Raw genomic sequence first — 22,404 nt, forward strand, 5'->3', positions numbered from 1 at the left:
GTCCTTCCGGACGACCTTCCAGACGAAGCCAGGGCTACGAGGGAATCCCTGGTCCGAGGTGCCTACCTACCGGCAGCCGGAGGGAAGCCCAGGTCCCGGTGCCAGAGTGAAGCCGGTGCCGACAACGGGGGAAGGAAGGCCTACTCTTGTGCAAATTTCGTGCACTGGGCCTCTAGTACAGTATAATGTATGACAAAAAGACAAAGACTGGTGTTTGTGGACTTTGTTATTACTTGTACTCTTAATTCATATTGCAGAGGTGACTCCTACCTGTTTGTTTTTTCAACTGCATTAATTTAGAAAATGCTTATTAATAAAATACTTTGGGATATTTTATTTTATACATGGATCTGGCCAGTCACAATATAGTTAATTTAGATAAAAGTAATTTGTTTCTCTCTCTCTGTGACTCCCATCTCCTCCCCCTGCCCCCCAGGGGTTTTGCTATGGCAAATAGAAAGGAACATTTCCTTTTTATTGTGTGTGTTGTTGGTTTTTTTTAGAATTTGAATAATGATAGAAATATAATATGAAATTTTTTTTTTTTAATTCTGAAAAAAGGCTGAGCAGCCTGCTACTCTGAAAGGAGGGACAGGTAGACTTTTTATTTCCTTTTTTTTTTTTTCTGACACACACTCAATTCTTATGTATCTAATGGTTGTGATAGGAGAGTCTCAGGAAAAGCATGTCAAGGAACAAGAAGGCCTTTCTGGGGCAGGAAGAGCTCCCATGTCAGCATAGCCCCAGGCTGTTTTACTGAGTCATTAGAGCAAGAAAATCCCAAGACAGGCTTTTCCTTTAACCCTGTGTTAGTATTTCTCCTCTTTGCAACTGAAGTGAAGGAGTACAGGCTTGTGGAATGGGTCCTAGAGTTTCCTAGGTATGCCCATGTTCTGGAAGTTAATATTAAAAAACTAGTGGCCCGATGCACAAAATTCGTGCACATTAAAAGGGGATTAATTAGAGGAAGTATTTTAATATTGCTGTTTGCCCTTTCTCTATAATATAAGTGTCAGAGATGAAAGAAAATTAGTAAAATGTATATGAAAATCTTCCTCCTGTCAGAGTTTGGGGCACACCACGGGTCCCTGCCCACCCATGTGTGCATTGAAATCACATGAGACCCAGACTTAGCCGGCCCCATCCCCATTGGGCTAGATTTAGACCCGGCCAGCGGGATGCATGGCTTGAGGTCCCTTGTCAAGCCCCACCAGGTGGGGGGCATGGCCTGAGGTCCCCCGGCAAGCCCCGCTGGGTGTGGGGCACGACCTGAGGTTCCCTGGCTGGAGCAAGGGTTGGGAGGGGTGGGCGCAGCCTGAAGTCCCCTAGCCTGGGTCAGGGGGCATGGCCTGAGGCCTGGTGCCGGGGCAGGGGGAACACCTTGAGGTCCCATGTCAAGCCCCGCCAGGTGGTGGACATGGCCTGAGATCCCCTATCAAGCCCCACTGAGCAGGAGGAGGGGGCATGGTTTGAGGTCCCCCATCAAGCCCTGCTGGGCCAGGGGCACAGTCTGAGATCCCCTGTCAAGCCCCACCATGCTGGGGGCTCAGCCTCAGGTCCCCCAGCCTGGCGCCGGGAGGGGGCCACAGCCTCAGGTCCCCCGTCAAGCCCCATGGGGGTGGGGGTGGGGGACGCAGCCTCAGGTCCCTGATGATTGCTTGTTAAGGCTTGTTACGGGAACTTGGCCTCCGCTGTGGGTGCAGCCATCTTGTGTTACAGAAACCCCTGCCTCTGCTGTGCGCGCCGCCATCTTCGTGATGGAGTGACGGTCGATTTGTATATTTTCTTTTTATTATATAGGATAAAGTTAGGAAGCCATTGGGGGAAGTCATAGAGATCATTAGATTATGAGTACCATTAGTTTTGTTTTTTATTACTTCATGAATAATGACCACTTAATGAGCTTTTGGACATGAGGCAAGGTGACCTCTCTAAGCCTCATGGCCTTATCTGTAAAATGGAATTAATGATAGTACTGATCTCAGATGATTACCATGAAAATGAAACAAAACACAGCGCATTGCTGAGTGCTCTTAGTTATAAACCCCAGAATCTGGGTCTGACTGGCTTAAGCAGAAAGGATTTGGAGCAGATATAAGAAATCTCTGACTCGCTCGGAGAGCTGGAGAACTGGACTCAGTTTACTAGTATACGGCTCTGAATTAAAGTCAAGATCATGACAGGGAACTAGAGTGGAGGGGACTGTGGCATTACTGTTGAGTGTTCTGGGGCTGTCATCAGCACTGTTCTCAGTGCTGCCTTTGAAGCTGACTGTTGCACTACTGCTCCATCAAATACTTATACAGTGTCCTGATTCTTTATATCACTAGCTCCTCCAAAATGTCAGGCAAGTGATTATGGGTCATGTTGCCATGCCCTGCAGTAGGGAACTTGGGAAAGATGTTTACTATAATACAGTCATGGACCTTCAGTTTTCAAACTAATTCATTCTGGAAGGCTGTTCAAGAAGCGATTTGTTCTAAAACAGAATCATTTTTCCCCATTAGAAATAATGTAAATTGAATTAATATGTTCCAGACCTCCAAAAGATTCCCTATTTTAACATTTTTATATACAGTACATGTCTAATGTACTGCTTAATCTAGAAATAAGCACTTCTTAAATTTATGAAATCACAGCCTACTAGCCTTAAACTGAAGAATTTTTCCTGTATAATTGCCTTGCAGATACTATCACTGGCTAACTGCTTTTCACTTATCCAATTTACAACAGTTTTTCTACCTATTCATTTGCCTGTGATTGTTGTTTTACGAGCACTTTCACATACTTAGCAACTTTAGCACTCTTAATGGCCTCTATATGTTTTTAAATTGTGCTAGTCCTTGATTTCTGCCAGCAGCAAAAGCATTATCTCCTTTGTTTATTGCCTGAGAGATGATTTTTGTCATCCTGAGATATCAACATAAAAGGGTTGTCAGATTGAAAACTGGAGTTTTGGTCAATAATCCAGGTATTTTTTCTGTGAACAACTTGGTTGAGAACCAAATTGTTTGAGATTGGAGACATTTGAGAAATGAGGTTTGACTGTTTAGCTTTTGTGAAGGGGCTCAGCCCTTCTATGAGGAGGCCTTTGTTCACCGTGAAGACTTAGAAAGCTAGGAATTCTCAAGGTAAAAGACAGGAAGGAGTTCAGAGCTAGGGAGTCCCAAAACTGATTAACTACCACTACTTATAAAATGCTTAGTACTATTCCTGACATGTGGCAATGCCACCCCAAGTGCTGGCTTTTATTAATTTACTAGAGGCCCGGTGCATGAAATTCGTGCACTGGGGGGTGGGGTTCTCTCAGCCCAGTCTGCCCTTCTCACAGTCTGGGAGCCCTCAGTGGATGTCCTACTGACAGCCACAGTCTGGCAGCAGAGGCTTGGAGCAGGCAGCGTGTGTGTGTGTGTGTGTGTGTGTGTGTGTGTGTGTGTGTGTATGTGTCCGCTGAGGGCCTGCCCCCAGCCGCATTGGAGGCTCCGAGCAGGCGCTGTGTGTGTGTGTGTGTCTGCTGGGGGCCTGCCACCAGCCACACCATGGAGGCTTGAAGCAGGTGCCCCTCTGTGTTGATCTCTCAGGCTCCTGGCCTCCACTGTGTGTTTTTCTCTCCCTTGAGCTGTGGCCAGGGTGGGGTGCTGCCTGCATGCTGCGCTTTCCTGCTCATGGATCACTGGATAACTTCAGAGACCGGGGGCAGGCCCTGCTGGGTGCTGCCTGTGGGGAACTTTCCTGCTCTGGGATTGCCATGGCGCGCGCACACACACACACACACACACACACCCCATTGTGGTCCCAGAGCAGGCAAGTACAGAAGGCCGGTGGCCCCCAGGTGGGCCTGCTCCTGGGATCGATGACAATCCCAGGAGCAGGCCCATCCAGGAGTGGGCCGCCCTCCGCACTTGCCTGCTCTGGGATTGCCATCGATCCCAGGAGCAGGCCCACCTGGGGGCCACCCGCCTTCTGCACTTGCCTGCTCTGGGACCACAATGGGGTCCCAGCTGGCAGTGGGACTTAGGCAGCACACGGGGGTCCTGGCTGGGGGCGGGGCTTAGGCGGCGCGGAGCTTAGGCGGCACATGGGGGTCCCGGCTGGGGGCAGGGCTTAGGTGACGCAATCATGCCGCCTAAGCCCGGCTGCTCAGGGCTGCACCGGGCCCGGATGGAGTCTGGTGCTGGCCAGCCCTGCCTGCAGTATGCAAATTAGCCGCCATCTTGGATGGCGGCTAATTTGCATATGGCGCTGATTAGCCAATGGCAAGTGTAGCGGAGGTACGGTTAATTACCCTTTTTGTCTTTTATTAGATTAGATATTTGTCAGTCCTTATTTGGGAAAAAGATTAGGGAGATTGTTCTAGATCTGATTTTTGAAGCACATACTAGATTAGAGTTACTAAAGGAATAGAGGCTAAAGGGTGAATATAATATTTTTATAATATAAAAATAAAATATTTTTTCTAAGGCTATAATTTCCCCAAAGTCCAATTATGTTTACTAGATGGCAGCTTTAGTTGGTTTGAAGTAACTCAAGAGGAATCCTGGATTTGTTAGTCAAAAAGTACTAGTATAAGCTACTAATAGGCCAGATTGCCACTAACACTCCATTGCCATTCATTAGTTGCCTCTCTTTCCACCTGGTTTCCCATTTACACGAGTGGTCAGTAAAAAAGTAATTTAAAAGTGCTTGCCTTCGTGTCTAAAGGCCTGGCTTCGAGTCTCAGCTCTGCCAGTGACCACCAGTATGATCTGGAGCAGATCATTTAATCCCTCAGACTGTTACTGGTATGTGTTGAAAAAGAATATTCCAAGAATATTGTTGAGGATTTAAATGAAAAGATGTGCAAATATCTAGCACATAGTGAGACTGCTCTGTAAATATTTCTTTTAAAAAAACAAAACAGCCCTGGGAACTGCAGAAGATCAAGTTTTATTTTCTTTAAAAAAGTTGAAGAAATCTATAATAAAAAGTCAATATTTAAGCCAGAGTAATTTAGGGCAGTGGTTTCAGGGTGTCCTTGAACTCACAATTCTATATAATAAAAGGCTAATATGCAAATTGACCAAATGGCAAAATAGCTGGTTGCTATGACATGCACTCACCACCAGGAGGCAGATGCTCAACGCAGGAGCTGCCCCCTGGTGGTCAGTGCGCTCCCACAGGAGGCGTGCCATTCATCCAGAAGCCCTGAGCTGGGTTCACGGATGGCGAGCGCAGCAGCGCTCCCGCCTCCGGGACATCCCCCAAAGGCTCCCAGACTTCCAGAGGGCGCAGGCCAGGCAGAGGGGAAACACCCCCCGACCCCCGCAGTGCATGAATTTTGTGCACTGAGCCTCCAGTACTTTTATAATAATACTAAAACATTATTTAGCTATTTTCACTTTCATTCTTTTATAAGTGCCCTTTCCAGAAGCTATGTGATATGTTGTGTGATGTCAGAACAGATTGAATGCAGAAGCAGCTATGAGAATCCAGCTATGTTTTATTAGTTCAATATTAAGGAGATTTGCAGAAATGTAAAACAGTGCCACTCTTTTCACTAATTTTTTCTTTTTGTTTTGGAAAATTGTATTATTATATGAACATGTGTTTATTATTTTGTGTGTTTATTATTATGTGTTTATTATTTTAAAAATAATTAACAAATATTTTTAAATTCCTGTTTTAATTTCTATTTTGGCAACTATTGGTAGATGTAACCTACATAAACAAAAGCTCTTTGAGGAGCTCAATATTTTTTTTTTTTTATTGTTTAAAGTATTACATCATTGTGGCAGAATGCACGGCAGAATGATCAGCCAGAACTCTGGGGGAGGAAAGTTTAACTTGTATTTTGCAGATCTACTAGTTCAGGGGAATTCCAGATCCAAAGCCTGAACTGAACTCATGGGGAGGCTCCGACCTATATATCTCCTCTTGTGGAGAGCCCATGAGGGTCCCTGCAGTGCCACCAAAGTCAGTGTTGGGGGGCCCTGGGGGCATGCTCCACAGCTCCGCCCAAGTCAGTCAGAGTGGGGAAGTAAGACTACAGTTTTAACCAGATACTGAACTAGGTTGCAAGCCCCACCTCCCCCATTTTCCTTTTCAACACATGTCTCCCTTTTCCCTCAACTGACCCCACCCCCACCCAGGCCACTCCCATCCCTGAGGGCAAGTCCCACCACGCCAGTGTCTGTGTCCATTGGTTATGCTAATATGCATGTATACAGGTCTTTATGGTGATCTCTAACCCCCCTCCCCTGCCTTCTCTCTGAGGTTGGAGGGTCTGTTCTGTGCTACCATGTCTCTGGATCTATTTTTATTCATCAGTTTATGTTGATCATTATATCCCACATATGAGTGAGATCATGTGATATTTATCTTTCTCTGACTGATTTATTCCGCTTAGCATAATGCTCTCCACTTCATGCATGATGTTACAAATGGTGAAAGGTCCTTCTTTTTTATACCAGCGTAGTCTTCCATTGTGTAGCTGTACCATAGTTTTTTATTTTATTTTTTAAAAATATATTTTATTGATTTTTTACAGAGAGGAAGGGAGCGAGATAGAGAGTTAGAAACATCAATGAGAGAGAAACATCGATCAGCTGTCTCCTGCACACCCCCTACTGGGGATGTGCCCACAACCAAGGTACATGCCCATGACCGGAATCAAACCCGGGACCCCTCAGTTCGCAGGCCAATGCTCTATCCACTGAGCCAAACCGGTGCATGTACCATAGTTTTTTAATCCACTCATCTGCTGATGGGCATTTAGGCTGTTTCCAAACCTTAGCTATTGTAAATTGTGCTGCTATGAACGTAGGGGTGCATATATCCTTTCTGATTGGTGTTTCTGGTTTCGTGGGATATATTCCTAGAAGTGGGATTACTGGGTCAAATGGGAATTCCATTTTTAACTTTTTGAGAAAATGAGGAGCTCAATAATTTTTAAGATTTCATAGTTTTTAAGGTATCTTGAGGCCAAAGAGTTTAAGAACTGCAGTATTAGTGGAAAGTGCCATGTTTTCCATAAGAGGAAAACCATACTTGACTAATTTGTTGGAGATCATTGAGTAAATCTTTGTATATTTAAGTATGTGGACTTTGAACAAATTTTGAAGATCCTTAAAGTTTGCCTAACACACACACGCGCGCGCGTGCGCACACACACACACAGATTAAATGAATTGTTAGAAAATTTATATGGAAGTAGAAAATAAAGAAGATTTTTTTTGATGACTAAATATGATCCATTAGTCTGATTTACACATTGAAAAGATGATTTGGAAGAATTATGGTCAATTGGAAAGATCACTGAACTAAGGATGAGAAAATCTGTTTTGTGTTCTGTTTCTGACTCCTTGATTCAATAAAGGTTTTTGAGTAAGTAAGCTTTTCAGTGTTTTGAATTTGCATTTCTTCAAATGAAGAATTGGAATAAATAAATTCTACCATACTTTTTCTTTTACTCATTCAACAAATATTTATTAATTACTTAGGGTATACTAGGCTCTTTTCTAAGTTATTATGGAAATAGTGATAACATATGCAATGTCCCTGCCTCATGAAGCTAACAGTTTAATGAGAGAGGAAGGGGTAAACAAGTAAATAAATATATAAATATTAGAGGCCTGGTGCATGAAATTCGTGTATGGGTAGGGTCCCTAGGCCTGGACAGTGATCAGGGCCAATTGGGGCCTTCCTTCCCCTGGCTGCCAGCCACCGGCTGGGGCCTTCCTTCGTTCCGTGCCACCCCCTGGTGGTCAATGCATGTCATAGGGAGCGATCAGACTCCAGGTTCGTCGAACTCCCGAGGGGACAATTTGCATATTAGCCTTTTATTATATAGGATTTATAAGTTGTGATAAATACTAGGAAGGAATAGTGTGAAATGAAAAAGGAAAATGCTACAGACCTACTTACAGAGAAGGCTTCTCAAAGACCAGATGTATGAGGAGCAGCAGAGGGAATAGCTTTTAGCAAAGAGAATTGTGTGTGCAAAGGCCCTGAGGTGTGCCTAAAGTGTGATAGACATGAGAAATGCTAGGACAAAATGAGGTTGGAGAAGTTGACAAGGTCTCGGTCATGCAGAGCCTTATAGGCCATGGAAAGAAGCTTGCATTTTAGATGTGGGAAGGGTCCAAATGTATTCCATCTTAGAGAACTAATGGTAAGGGATTATTTGGCCAGACTAGCATGTTAGTGAATACAGCTTAAATTCATTGAGGTGGTTGTAATGGTAAATAAGCACCATTTCTCACAACTATACCTGGTCAGTGTTCTCAGGGACAGACTAATGATTTAGGGAGTGATTTTTGTTTAGTGTTAAAATCCTTGGGTTCTTACTACATTTTTAATTATGTTTATTTATTTACTCAACAAATAATGTATGAAATTACTAAGTTCATACCAGATTTTCCTATTAATCACATTTCTTTATTTTAGTGCACTTCTTTTTAACGAAGTAAAATATATTACTACCCTGGGAGACCTTCAGAATATACAAAATGCTCTGAAAGGAAAAACAAACATTGCATTTTCATATGTAAGAGCAATTGGAACACCAGGTATTTATTAACTTTTACTTTAATCTTTGCTGTGCATCTGTACTTGTGTGAGTATATTGAAGAACTTAAAGAGTATTTTGACCACAATCTTAATATTTTAAAATAAATTTAAAGCATCTTTATTCTTATGTTTTCTGTTTTTAATCAGGCAGCATAATATAGTGGTTGAATAAGAACTCTGGAGCCATACTGCTTAGGTTAGACCCCCTGCTCCATCAATTACTTATAGTATGACCTTGGTCAATTTACTTAACCTATTTTCTAATTGCTAAGACGGTGAAAAAATTTGTGCTTACTTCTTAGTATTATTGTGAGGACCAAATAAGTTTGAATAATTAAAATAGTTTCTGGCATGTGATAGGTGTTCTGTGTTAGCTGTTACTATTTTTATTTCCTTACAGTACTCACAGTACCTGGTGTAGTAGTTCATAGTATTCAGTAAATGTTGACTGACTGGCTTTCTTTTTAAATGTTTTAGTATTTGCTGTTTATGATATATTTTTTCTTGGTTTTTCAAAGATCTAACTTTGACAATCAAGTTGTAAGTACAGAATAGGCAGAATATTTGATTTAACCTGATTGTGTTTTAGCCAGATTGGCAGGGGAGTGATTATAACTACTGACAATGGAATTGAAGCAGGGTTATAAGGCAGGAGAAGACCTGAGGAGGGTGGGGGGTGGCTGACAGTGAAAAGTGGTAAGATTGTGGGTCCTGGAGGGTTAGAGTTATGTGCAAAATGAGTGACCTAGTCAGATGGAGGTCTGGGGGTAGGAGGTAGGGGGAGGGAGGATGATAGATATTGAGATTATGGAGGAATTTACAGTGATTGCTAATTGAAGGCCTGCAGTGGGACCATACAGTGAGTGGTTAAGGTAGGGTTGAAGAAAGATCATTGGAGTCTATGGAGAAGGCCAAGCATTTTGAATGGTTCATCTGGGGCAGCGGTTCTCAACCTGTGGGTCGCCAATCTGTGGGTCGCGACCCCTTTGGGGGTCGAACGACCCTTTCACAGGGATCGCCTAAGACCATCGGAAAACACATATAATTACATATTGTTTTTGTGATTAATCACTATGCTTTAATTATGTTCAATTTGTAACAATGAAAATACATCCTGCAGTTATGAAGTAGCAACGAAAATAATTTTATGGTTGGGGGTCACCACAACATGAGGAACTGTATTAAAAGGTCGTGGCATTAGGAAGGTTGAGACCCACTGATCTAGGGGATAAGAAAATCACCAAGGATTATGACAGGAGTAGTATTGGAGAAAATGACAGTGTGATGAGGGGGAATGACACTGGCTGGGGTGGTAGTTGACATTAACAAGGCAGAGTGATGAGTGGAATAATCTGATGAAATGCAATATAAGTGGTAGAAGGTTGGGTGGTGGAGGGGAAGGTAACTGTCTGGAAATGACAGTGAGGAGAAAAGAAAAAAAATATGAAAAGGAGGAAATCTTTGAAGAAGCAGTTTAAGAAAATTTCCCAGAACTGAAGGATTCAGGCTTTCAAATAGAAAGAGCCCATTGAGTCCCAGCATAGTGGATGAATGTAGAGCCACACCAAAGCATCTCATCTTAAAATTTCAGAATATTGGGAACAAAAATTATTCTCAAATTTTCCAGAAAGAAAAAAGAAGTTTCCAGTTAAAGGGTCAAGAATCAGAATGGCATTGGACTTCTCAATTGCAGCCCTGTAAAAATGAAGAAAATGGAGCATTGCTTTTAGAATTCTCAAAAGTAACTTAAACCTTGAATTTTATTAGCAGACAACTGTAGTTATGAAAGTAGAATAAAGACACTTTCAGAAATGCAAGCTCGCAAAAAATATGTATTCCATATATCCTCTTATGGGAAGTGCTAGAGAATGGGAGCAAGAAGATATGGGTAACAGGCCAGTTGACCTCATACAAGAGCGAGAATAAGAGGTTTCCAGGGTGATGATGAAGTGGGTTCTCAGGAGGAAATTTGCGCAGCAGGTTAAGTAGCAATAGTCCATATTGGACATTTCTGCAGAAAAGTCTCCAAGAAGAGGGAATAGTTAGTATACCTGATATATTTGAAGTATTAAGGGGGTTAGACAACTGTGCTAAAGTTTAGGAATAAATTAGTAAGAAATATATACAGAAATAAAAAAAGAATGGTATAAATATAGTGAAAAAAATTGTTTAAAAGTGCTCATTTTGGACTGTATGTCTCATTTGTAAGTAGTAATTACTCATAATGTAAATATGGACTATTGATTTGATAAAAATTACAACAATATTGAGAAAATTGAGGGGATAGAAATATGAACATTTGTAGAGGGATATTTTGGAGAAAAGAGGTAATTTATCATCTTCTACAGTGGGAAGTTAATAGATAATACTAACACAAAAATTAGGAAATAAGAGTATAAGAATGTAATTTAGAGACTTGGTGGTAAATACCCAAAGAAACAGTAAAAGAGTTGAAACTAATTGTCCCTTGGAAAGAAATTGGAAATGGGGTGGAAGGTGAGCTTTTTTTTTTTTTTCTTAATGTGTAGAATGATTTATCTCTTTAGACTATATTTAAGAACAAGTTTCATTAAAGAAAACTAAACCAGAAACAGCACACAGACATATACATATATAAAATATAACCTATAAAAGTTGTATGGTGGATTCATATTTTCTCCCCTGCTGCTAGGAAGAAGCTATCACAGATTTTTCATATGTTATATTCTCAAGTATAACTTACTTTATACTCCTCCTTAATTCTTCTCTTACCTTGAATGGAATGACTTTTCATAACTTCTTTAACCACTTGCATTTTCCCAATTGAGATCCCTACAAAGAATTTTTCTTTAAATATAATAGAGCACAAAAGGGTATAGGGCAATCTGGAGACTAGAAGTTTATGTAGAGCCACACAAACTAATTCTTTCTCCCTCTTATCTTTTCTTCAGAGCACAGGGCAGTCATGGAAGCTGCTTTTGTGTATGGGAACACATACCAATTTGTCTTAACTACAGAAATTGCCCTTTTGGAAAGTATTGGGTATGTATAAGAGGCGTATGTCAACAATTTTAAGTTTACTTATTTCACATTATTTATCATTTCCATTATGCTCTCACAGCGTGGACTTAGAGAGTCTAAGAGGAATTATAAGCAGATGTGAATATATAAATGAAACCTGAAATCTCCTTCATTACAATCATCTGCTGTACTACCGTCTGAGTTAATTTAAATATGCAGAAGTGATGTTAGACTAAGGTGAATGAAAACAGTATGGATAAGCTAGAAGATGTGATCCTCTGAGTGACCAAGTATATTGTAGGAATAGATCTCCCACAGTGATGAGATAGGTGATAACAGGCAGCTTTCATAATTAAGCTCCAGAAAGTATTTCTGAGAGTTCTGTTAAGTTACTTTGTCATAATCTTTTTTGAATGGAATGTTTTACATGTTTGTTTGTTTGTTTGTTTATTTATTTCTTGTCTACTTCCTAGCTTACAATTTTAGGTAGAGACCTTCTTTTGACTGTTGTCTGGGCAAATGTAGGATTAACATTTTTCTTTACTTTAGTATTTAGGGACACAAGGAATAACCAGTGCATTTTAAAGACTTTAAATTTGGCTTTAAAATGCTCTTCAGGAAAATTAATCCAAAGCAAGGACAAATGGTGACTGTGTGACCTTTTTATACCATGCAAGTTTTTGAGTCCTTTTGCTGACCTTTCAGAAAATAGTGATTATCTATAATAATAAAAGCATAATATGCAAATCAACTGAACAGCCAAACAGTTGAAGAACCATATGCATGACCACACTATGACACCCACTGGTGCTAGGCCAGCCAAGGCAGGTGCAATGCGATTGGTTAGGAGGTCCCCGCCATTGCCCCAGGATCACCCCGTAGAGGGAGGCCCAGGCCACCAGCCAGCTGGGTGATCAATCAGGGGGCTCCACGATCACCCCAAAGAGGGAGGCCCAGGCCACTGACTGGCAGGCTGCGGTGGGTGAGCGGGGCCTCCCTCTGCGGGGTGATCGATTGCAGGGCTCCCAGACTGCGAGAGGGCGCAGGCCGGGCTGAGAGGCACCCTCACCCCCCCCCCCCCCCAGTGCACACAAATTTTGTGCACTGGGCCTCTAGTTTTATAATAATCACACAAAAGTAATTAAATCCCATTTTACAATTCTGTGAATTTAGAGGTTAGTACATAGAAAACTGATAAAGTTAAATAATTTGGGGCAAGGGGGATGGGTTGGCAGAAAATAACGTTTCTACAAAGTGGAAGTTATAGTTTTTGTGCTTTTTTGTTGTTTTTAATCCTTGCCTGAGGACATTCTTTCTATTGCTTTTTCAGAGAGAGTGGAAGGAAGGGAGGGAGGGGAGAGAGAGAAACAGAGAGAAACATGGATGTGAGAGAGACACATTTACTGGTTGCTTCCCACCAGGGCTGGGGATGGAACCTGCAGTCCAGGTATGCGCTCTTGACCGGGAATGGAACCCGTGACTCTTCAGGGCTTGGGCCAACGCTCTAACCACTGATCCACTCACTGACCAGAAGTTACGTTTTTATTGCTCTGTATGGCAGCCAGCATTCCTTTTTTATTAGTCTCTTCTTAATCATTCTGCTGGTTCCCTCATTAATGAGTTAAATAAAACTTTGATGCATGTTTACTGTTGTATAAGAATTAAGGTTTTTAACAATTTGAGAGTTATACTGACAGTACCATAAAGCATTATTGTAAGTAGTGATACAATAAGCAGTTGTGTAGCCAGCTACTTTGCTACTCCCAACTGCCAATTTCCTATCCTGGAGTAGGGGAAGCCTTGTTATTCTCCACCCCATGGTGATGCTATGGTAGCATCATAGTTTCTCTTAGGGTTAGTTGTTTGTACTTTCTCTTGTGTTACCAGCTTGTTTTCCAGATAATGAATAATTGCATGTAACGGTGACACACATAAAACACAAGGGGTGGTTGTTTACTGAGAGTCTATATATAGGTCCTATCATTTACTTTACAAATCCTGTTCAGCAAGATTTACTACATATATTTTTTATTCTGACCTATGACTAAACACAGTAATATTTTGGAAGAGTATTTGCTCTTCTCCACTTTTAAAATGGGAATTAAAAAATGTACAGTTATCCTCTCTTTTTGTATATGTTGTATTGGAGATATTTGAATTCTCATTTGTTCATGGATGACAAGATGGTGAGAAGTCATACCTGGACCTGCTGTGACAGGGAAGGACTGTGGATAGAATACAGTGGTCCTATGACACCACCTCTGGGTGAAGTAGTTGCCTATAACTTTGAATTGTCTCCTAATGGGGGAGAGGTGAATGCCTTTTCTTCTTCCATGTGTTTATTCTTTCATTTAAAAAATATGTTTTGAATACCTGCAGTGTGTTAGGCATTATTCCAGTTGCTGAGGCTATAACAGTGCATAAGAGTACTATTTTAATTGTTATATAACGTTGGATGTTAGTATGCTTGAAATTAAGTGTTGGTTAAGAAGAGTGTACATTGACAGGTAATAAAAGAGATAGCATGCCATGGAGACACTAGTTCTTTCTGCTGCCTCCCCATATTCCCTTCTTAAAGAGTCTGTGTATAGGCCAAGAAGGGTGTTACCCTCACCCCATACATATCACATTCAATTAAATCAGAGGCAGCTACCTGATCTAGGGCCAACCAATTCATTTGTTTACCTGAGCAAATGCCATCCCCTCTCCCAGAAACTTAGAATTGGGCATAGAAAAACAATTATACAATCTTGTGGCTCTCTTGCTCACAGGATTGTTTTGCCCATATAGAAGTAAAGCTGAGAACATTGTCTTTATACAGAGTTGGGAGTTGAAGAGTATTATTGGCTAAATGAAGGTCTTGCAGAACTCTTGCTGTTCAGATCTCTACATTTACTCCCTATTCTAATTACTTTAATTTTCCTTGTATTCTCTGAGATACTCTCCTAAACTTCCAATAAATGTTTCTCCCCCACCTCCCTTTTTGGTTTCTGTTATCTATCACCAAATAATCCGTGATTAAGTAACTTTCCAGCATTATTATTTCAGAGGTTATGATATGAATTCTAGGCTCAGCTAGGTCCTGCTCTCAACACTTTCCTTTCAGTGTGTGACTATTTAGGGTCCTCCTCAAAAAGTTATGTGCTTTGTGCCTTGGCTATACTGTTTCTTTTGTCGGAAATACCCATTTGCTTTATCTTCTTGGAGAGGTCTTTTTCTCCCTTGCTGTTTTTAATCTCTATGATGATCCTCCTGAACCCTTTTTCTCTCCTCCCCAACTTGAGGCAGAATTAAATATTTCTTTGTTTTCCATAGCACTTTGTATATTGTAGCACTTATAACCTACATTTTAATTGTTTTACTAAATATATCTCCTTTAGTGTAAGCCTCTCATGAATTTGAATTGTCTTAATCATCTTAGTCTTGTATTTTAGCATAGGGCCTGATATATAGTAGGTATTAAGTAAATCTTTGATCATTTTTAAAAAAACCATTGACTCTGTTAGAGATGCTTTAAAATTGAAATCAGTGAACCTTGGAACTCAGTTTAAGCATGTAGCAAGAAATAAAACAACATTTTAAAAATTAAAAAATTTGCAATATTTTGCCAAACTCTACTAATGCCATATGAAGACTTTTAAAAATGCTATTTTAATTTTGGCAAATCTTACTTTTCCACTATAAGTTTATCTTTGGATTCTCATATTGAAGGGAATGCCAAAACTCAAATTATAAGCCATATTTGCTGAGTTTTATAATAGTTCAGATACAACCTTACCAACTCCCACGAAGTGTCACATGGTTTCTATCTTAAGGCATGTGTTGGCTGAAGTTTATTCAAAACAGATTTGGGCTTAAATTAAACCTAGAAAATTTGTGTTTGAAAGCTTTATTTAACATACCTCTAGAAAGGAAACACTATTTGAAGATAATCTTATTGTCCTCAAGGTGACAGCCTTTTATTTTAAAAAAATATTATGTCGACCTACCTATAACCCAGTTTAGAAGCTACCATGAGAGAATTCAGGAAAATAATAGCTTCATGTGGTTTGTTAAAAATATTACAGTTAATTTTCTTTAATATTCTGTATCTTTAGCTTAGGTCCATTTTATTTTAATGTTACACTCTTTTAGGCTTTTACTAAAACATTGATTCAAAAGCATGAGACTTAAAGAGATGTGTGAAGTCTTTCTGGATGGTTGAAGGATCACACATCGAACTTCAAGTGAGTCTGTCCCTGATTTTTAATTTACAGAATGGAGGATATAAAATATGCACATCTCTACTTTTTTCATTGTAAAGCAGTCTTGGACTTGACCCAACAATGTAGAAGAACACTAATGGGACAGCCATTGACTACACTGGACATTTATCGATTTATTAAGTCAATGGAAGCACCTCTGCTGGTATGTGTCTTATTTTAATGTATTTGGATAATTCATACGTTAAATTTATTGCTTTGATTCACAGATATGCATTTTACTTAGATGAGCTATATCTTTTCCCCCTTTTTTGAACATATGTCTTGAATTTAGGGGAACTTAGGAATATTTCCTTATTAAAGGTAGAAGAGATGATACATTGTTCAAAAAATGAATATTTCATGCCTTGAAGTGTTGTATTGAAACCCAAATAGAGTCTTGAGTAGTGGAATTATTCTGTGGTAGTTATAATGCACTGTGACCACGCTGAGATCACAAAGACCACATCATGGTCAAGAAAAGATCTCTTGTGAATATTTTGATCACTATTTTAAAAGTTGGTAAATATTGGCAGTATAGCATTTCTGATGTTTCTCTTTTCTTAGTATTAGCCTGGAAGAATTTTATGGAGACTCAGTAGGTATTGGTGATCAGCAGACTTTTCTCTGAAAGTTCAAAGGGTTGTCCTGAGCACGTGTAAAACCTTCAGTAAGCCTTTTCACTCAGCATGCCCTTTTTATATAAAAATGGTGCAGGTGTATTAGAAATAATTCAAACAGTGCAGCAAAGTGTAAAGAAAAAAATTTAAAGCCGCCTACTCCCATCATTCAGAAATAAGCTGTTAGGTAACCATCACACCAGTCATAAAGACACTCACAAATAGAGGGATGAATGGATTAATGGATATATCATATTGCATATGGTATTTTATAGTAAGAAGTATTATATTTAATCTTATTTGAATTTAATAAGAAGAAAAAGAAACTGGTATAAAACGAGGGATTATGGAACTTTAAAAAATATATATGTTTTTAGTGATTTTAAGAGACAGAGGAAGAGGGAGGGAGGGAGAGAGAAACATCTATCGGCTGCCTCCTGCATGCCCTTTACTCGTGATTGAGCCCACAACCCCAACATGTGCCCTGACCAAAATTGAAATGGCAACCTTTTGGTACATGGGTTGATGATCAACTGAGCCACCGGCCAGGGCAGGATTATGGAACTTTTGATAAACCATTTCTTCATCATTAGAGGGCTCTTAGGAAATATTGTCCTAAGTGTTGAAAATGATTATGAAAAACATTAGGAAGTTAAATCATTTTTTAAAAACTATGTTTTCATTTAAGATAGTATTGATTCACCCCTTGCTGTGAAAGATGAGAAAATTAATTTGAGTTCCCTTTACCCTGCTGATTATTGTCAGTTTTGTATTATTTTTACATTATTAAGATTTATAGTATTTGTTATGTTCTGTAACCATAGTTCCCACTTCTTAAAAAGCCTTGTTTCTACATTTAAATAGATTCAGAGCTCACCAGTCCCAGTTTTACTGGCCTCATTCCTGAGTTCTTCGAGTCAGTTTTGTTTAATTTGATTTTGGCTTCAAACACCGTTTTTTAAAAAGCAGTACATAGTCTTTCCTTTCTCTTCACACAGAGGAGGAACATTTATCTTATTTCCATGGGGAGAATACTCTCTGAATTGGTTTTGATCTCCCATTCCACCATAGAGCCCCAAAAGGAAGATATCAGTTCACTGTATAGTTCTTCACTATTTCTCTCCCGACTCATTTCCTTTTCTTCCAATATTGAGATATTAAGAATTCTGTCTACATAGCAGTACTGTTTTTGCCATTGGGGGCAGGATTAGGACTCATCCCAAGATTTACTAAAAATCTGTTTCTTCTGTGGCGACAGCATTCTGACTTGAAGTTGTGCCCTTTTTCTAAAATTTCTGCTCATGAATTTTCTCTTGCTGTTCTAAAAACTTTTTTTTTTTAAAGATAGGTAATGAGAAGGGAGATTCTCGGGTCCTATTTCACTTTGTTATACTTACCAGGAATTATGTCATCGTAGTTTTGAAATCAGTGCCTAGTTGGAGAGCCAAGCTGAGAATCTAAACCCTAAACCATGGTGGCAGCCTAGAAAGGCTTGGCAATCCAAGAAGCACAGGATGGTGGACTCAGGGTTACTCAAGATCCCCAGAAAGGGATCTTCCGCCTGAAGTCTGGTGCTAGCATTCCAGGAACTGAGAGTGGGAAGGGGGCTGGGTGGCCTCTCAGTATTTGCTTACTTAATTCCCCTGCTTTTGGCATGCTGTTCACACACTCTGCTGTTCCTAAGCTCCCGTCCCCCCCCCCCCCACCCCCCATTTCTCCTGGTTTGAGGGACAGTTTCCTATGCTCATGGAGTTGGGGAGGGGAATCTGGGGATCTAACTGCTTCTCCAAAGTTTTTACCTATTCCTCCTTTTAAAAGATCCTTCCTGCCACCCCTCTTCCAGTATTTCTTTACCAGCTTCAGAGATACCAGGCACTGACAGTTCCTGAACCATTGGAGGATTTATTCTGCATTTAAAATGGAATTGTTTCTTAGCTTTCTTTCCTTCATGACTTAGAGTTTTGTTTTGTAGAGTCAGTGATTCTGTTCTCCAGCATTCAAAATTTTGCTGACTTTTTTCTTTTCATTTCTTCACGTATGTATGTTTTTCTTTTTTAAAAAATCCTACTGCCGTAGTTTTCCTGGGATTTCTGGAGGGAGTGAAATTAGCTGTGTGTATTCAAGCTGCTGTGGTAACTCAGATGTTCCTCATTGTTCTGTAATGTGCTATTATATGTGAAATTCTTATATGAAAGAGTGCATTCCTTAGTTATCTCTTCTATCTTATATGAAATATCTATCTTTATTAGTACCACAATGTTTTACTTATTGTTTTTTTTCTTTATACTATGCTTATTCCTTATGGGTTGTAATTTCATGTTTAACATCTTATAAAATTTTGTTAGTTTTATAATGCTTAAACCAAATAGGTACATTGGAAGCATTAAACTTAGAAATTATGAGACCATTTCTGGTAATATTAGATTTATTTCACAGACTTGTTCTTTTACTTGTGACTTTATTAATAAGAACCAGCAAGGTTTAAATCCAAATGTTGGAACATTATCATCACATTTTGTTCTTTTTTTAAATGAAGACTGAAGTTGCTGAAGATCCTCAGCAAGTTTCAACTGTTCATCTCCAACTAGGATTACCTCTGGTGTTTATTGTTAGTCAACAAGCTACATATGAAGCTGATAGAAGAACTGCAGAATGGATTGCTTGGCGTCTTCTGGGAAAAGCAGGAGTTCTGCTCTTGTTAAGGTATCTTAAATGTGCCTTATTCACTGTGTTTAATAAAACACTAATATTTTTCTCATATTTAAATGTGGTAATCTGTTCACTTGTAAATAAACTCAAATCTGTAATAGATTCTAATATTGTTAGAACAAGTTGCTGAGCTAAAGTCTAAAATTATTAGCATGGTTAAAATTTAGACATTAAAATTTATCTAAAGGAAGATATAAAGATAGAGATCAGAAAATTTGGTCTGTATTTATATATGAAATTTCTGAGTAATGAAATTGTCATCTTTTTTCATAAATTTCTTTTTAGTATGAGAGCTTACAGTTCTATTTTAGATTGACATCCTGGATGACTGTTATCCTTCAGATTAGCTACATAACACATTTATTTCCATTTTGAAAAAGGGACTCTTTGGAAGTGGACATTCCTCAGCAAGCTAATGTGGTCTTCAAAAGAGAAGAGGTTAGTCACTTTGTGGCTTGGTCTACAATGCCTACTTGTTTAAAGTAATATATGCTTATTTTAGAAAAATTCTGTAAATTGCCACTATTCCAACATACTTGCTATTAATATTTTGGTGTGTTTTTTTCATTTGTTAGTTTGTCTTTTTCCCCATATTCATATACAGTCAAACCTCATTTCCAGAACATCTCCCATCTCCAACAGTTGAGTTCTCGACCAAGTTGTTCACAGAAAAAATGTCTCAGTTGTCGAACCAAACTTATTAGGTTTTCGGTTTTTGAATTGACAACCCTTTCAGGCTGATACCTTAGGATGACAAAAAGCATCTCCCAGGCAACACACAAAAGAGAATGCTTTTGTTGCTGGTAAAATCCACCTTACCATAGCTTTAAAACATAAAGAGGCCATCAAGAGTGCTAATGTTGCTAAGGATGTGAAAGAAACAATGATCATAGGCAACTGAAGAAGTAGAAAAACTATTGTTGATTAGGATAAATGAAAGCAGTTAGCTAGTGATGGCATTTCAGGGGCAATGATATGTGAAGAGCAAAGATGCTGCATGCTGCCCTGAAGGACACCCCTGTAAGGTCTGCTGAAAGTGATTATTTTAAGGCTAGTAGGGGGGTGGTTCGATAAATTAAGAAAAAGAAGTGTTTATTTATAGAGTAAACAGTACATTAGACATGTACTGTATATAAGAAAGGTTAGCCCTTGCCGGTTTGGCTCAGTGGATAGAGCATCAGCCTGCGGACCTAAGGGTCCCGGTTCAATTCTGGTCAAGGGCACGTACCTCGGTTGCAGGCTCCTCCCCGGCCTGGGCCCTGGTCAAGGTGCATGCAATAGGCAACCAATCAGTGTGTTTCTCTCACATCGATATTTCTCTCTTCTTTCTCTCTGTCTTCCACTCTCTCTAAAAATCAATGGAAAAATAACTTCAGATGAGGATTAAAAAATAAATAACTTTATTAAAAAAAAGGTTAAAATGGAATCATTTGGGGGTCTAGAATGGGTTAATTAAATTTATTTTATTTCTAATGGGAAAAAATGATTTGGTTCTGGAACAAATCACTTATTGAACAGCCTTTGGAATGAATTAAGTTCGAGAACCAAAGTTCCACTGTATGTATTTATATATTTTTAAAGAAAATTTGGATCGTGCTATATATCTTACTTTTCACTTAAAATGATATTTAATTACTTATTATTGTGCTCTGATGCCTGCCTTTGTATTCTGTTTTGAGTAACACTGATTCTTTTGGCTAAATTTTTAGAAGTGAAATGTGTCAAAGGAAATGGAAATTTTTAAGGCTTTTAAAATACATTGTCAAATTGCCCACCAGAAGGGTTGTAGGTTTGCTCCCCATTCTCGGTCGGGTCAAGCGCAGGAGACAACCAATCCATATGTCTCTCTCACATTTACGTTGCTTTCTCTTTCCCTCCCTCTCTTCCTCCTTTCTCTCCCTTCCTTTCTCTCTCCTTCCCTCCCTCTCCCCTGTTTCCCCAGTCTCTAAAAATCAATGGAAAAAATATCCTTGGATGAGGATTTTTTAACAACAACAAAATAATCCTCAAACTATACACTTATAATTTGTGTTCTTTTCTCTGTGAATGTTATACTTCAATAAAAAAGTTTACCACGTCTGGCTGGCATGACTCAGTGGTTAAGTGTCAACCTATGAACCAGGAGGTCACGGTTTGATTCCCTGTCAGAGCACATGCCTGGGTTGTGGGCTAGATCCCCAGTGTGGGGTGTGCAGGAGGCAGCCGATCAATGATTCTTTCATCATTGATGTTTCTCTCTCTCTCTCTCTCTCTCTCTCTCTCTCTCTCTCCCCCCCCCCCGTTTTCTCTCTGAAGTAAATAAAAAATATATTTAAAAAAAGTTTACCACAACAATTTCTATGTATATTTGGAATAAATTCAGTTTGATTTTATTGATTTTTGATTCCTGTTCCTTTTAGCTCCATTATGTTTCTGCAGAAGTAAAAAATTTCTTGCTTTGACTGTATTATTGAAAAGATGAAGATATGTGATATCAAAGAACAGAAACACTTAAAGCTTTTTCTCTAGCTTTATTCTATTGTAGAGTTCACTGAAGTAATCTAGTTGCCGTTGGGCATTAGCAAAGAAATTTTAATGGCATAATGTCAACTGGAATAGAATTTTGCATTCTTAAAATACCTGGGAACAGATAGCATTTTTTATGTTTATAGCTAAATAGGCAATTAAAACTTTTTAGTGGGATTATATTGATTGGCTCTTTCTGCAATAAAATTGTATATATATATTTCCATTTTATATTTAGGTAGGATTTACTGTTACATGTGAAATGTTTCAGATTTCAGTATAATGTAATTGTGTAAAAAAGCGAGACTTCCTTTTTAAATTTTATTTATCACAGTTACATTTAATATTATTTTATATTAGTTTCAGGTGTTTAGCATAGTGGTTAGACAATCATATACTTTATAAAGTGTTCCTCCCCATATTTCAAGTACTGACTTGACACTGTACATAGTTATTACAATATTATTGACTATATTGCCTATGCTATACTTTACATCCCCATGACTATTTTGTAACTGCCAATCTGTAGTTCTTAATCCCTTCATCTTTTTCACTTAGTTCCTCAAACCCCGCCCCCAACCCGAAAGCGAGACGTCCAGTTATTTTTTTTGCCATCTGTTTTTATAGTGCACGCTATCTTTTTATATAAAGTATGCTTGAATATTTTCAGAGTGACTGTGGAGTTAATTTCTTCCTTTGGTTTTATTTAATTTAAAATCTAAGTTCAAAGGTCTAACTTCATTGTAGTGTCAACAAGTAAAATATTTTTATATTAAAATGCT

General features: G+C 39.1%; 1 protein-coding gene across 3 annotated transcripts in view; it reads left to right on the top strand.

Annotated features, from left to right (window-relative positions):
- Positions 1 to 22,404, top strand: part of TXNDC16 (thioredoxin domain containing 16) — a 102,016-nt gene that overhangs the window by 26,142 nt on the left and 53,470 nt on the right. For all 3 annotated transcript variants that reach the window (XM_059695899.1, XM_059695907.1, XM_059695916.1), the window contains exons 7-11: positions 8,425 to 8,546; positions 11,478 to 11,568; positions 15,804 to 15,954; positions 18,945 to 19,111; positions 19,498 to 19,555. In XM_059695899.1, coding sequence (XP_059551882.1) covers positions 8,425 to 8,546; positions 11,478 to 11,568; positions 15,804 to 15,954; positions 18,945 to 19,111; positions 19,498 to 19,555 — 589 coding nt within the window. The remainder of the gene's footprint in view (positions 1 to 8,424; positions 8,547 to 11,477; positions 11,569 to 15,803; positions 15,955 to 18,944; positions 19,112 to 19,497; positions 19,556 to 22,404) is intronic.

Source organism: Myotis daubentonii, chromosome 1, assembly GCF_963259705.1.
Source record: "Myotis daubentonii chromosome 1, mMyoDau2.1, whole genome shotgun sequence".
NCBI classification, from domain to species: domain Eukaryota; kingdom Metazoa; phylum Chordata; class Mammalia; order Chiroptera; family Vespertilionidae; genus Myotis; species Myotis daubentonii.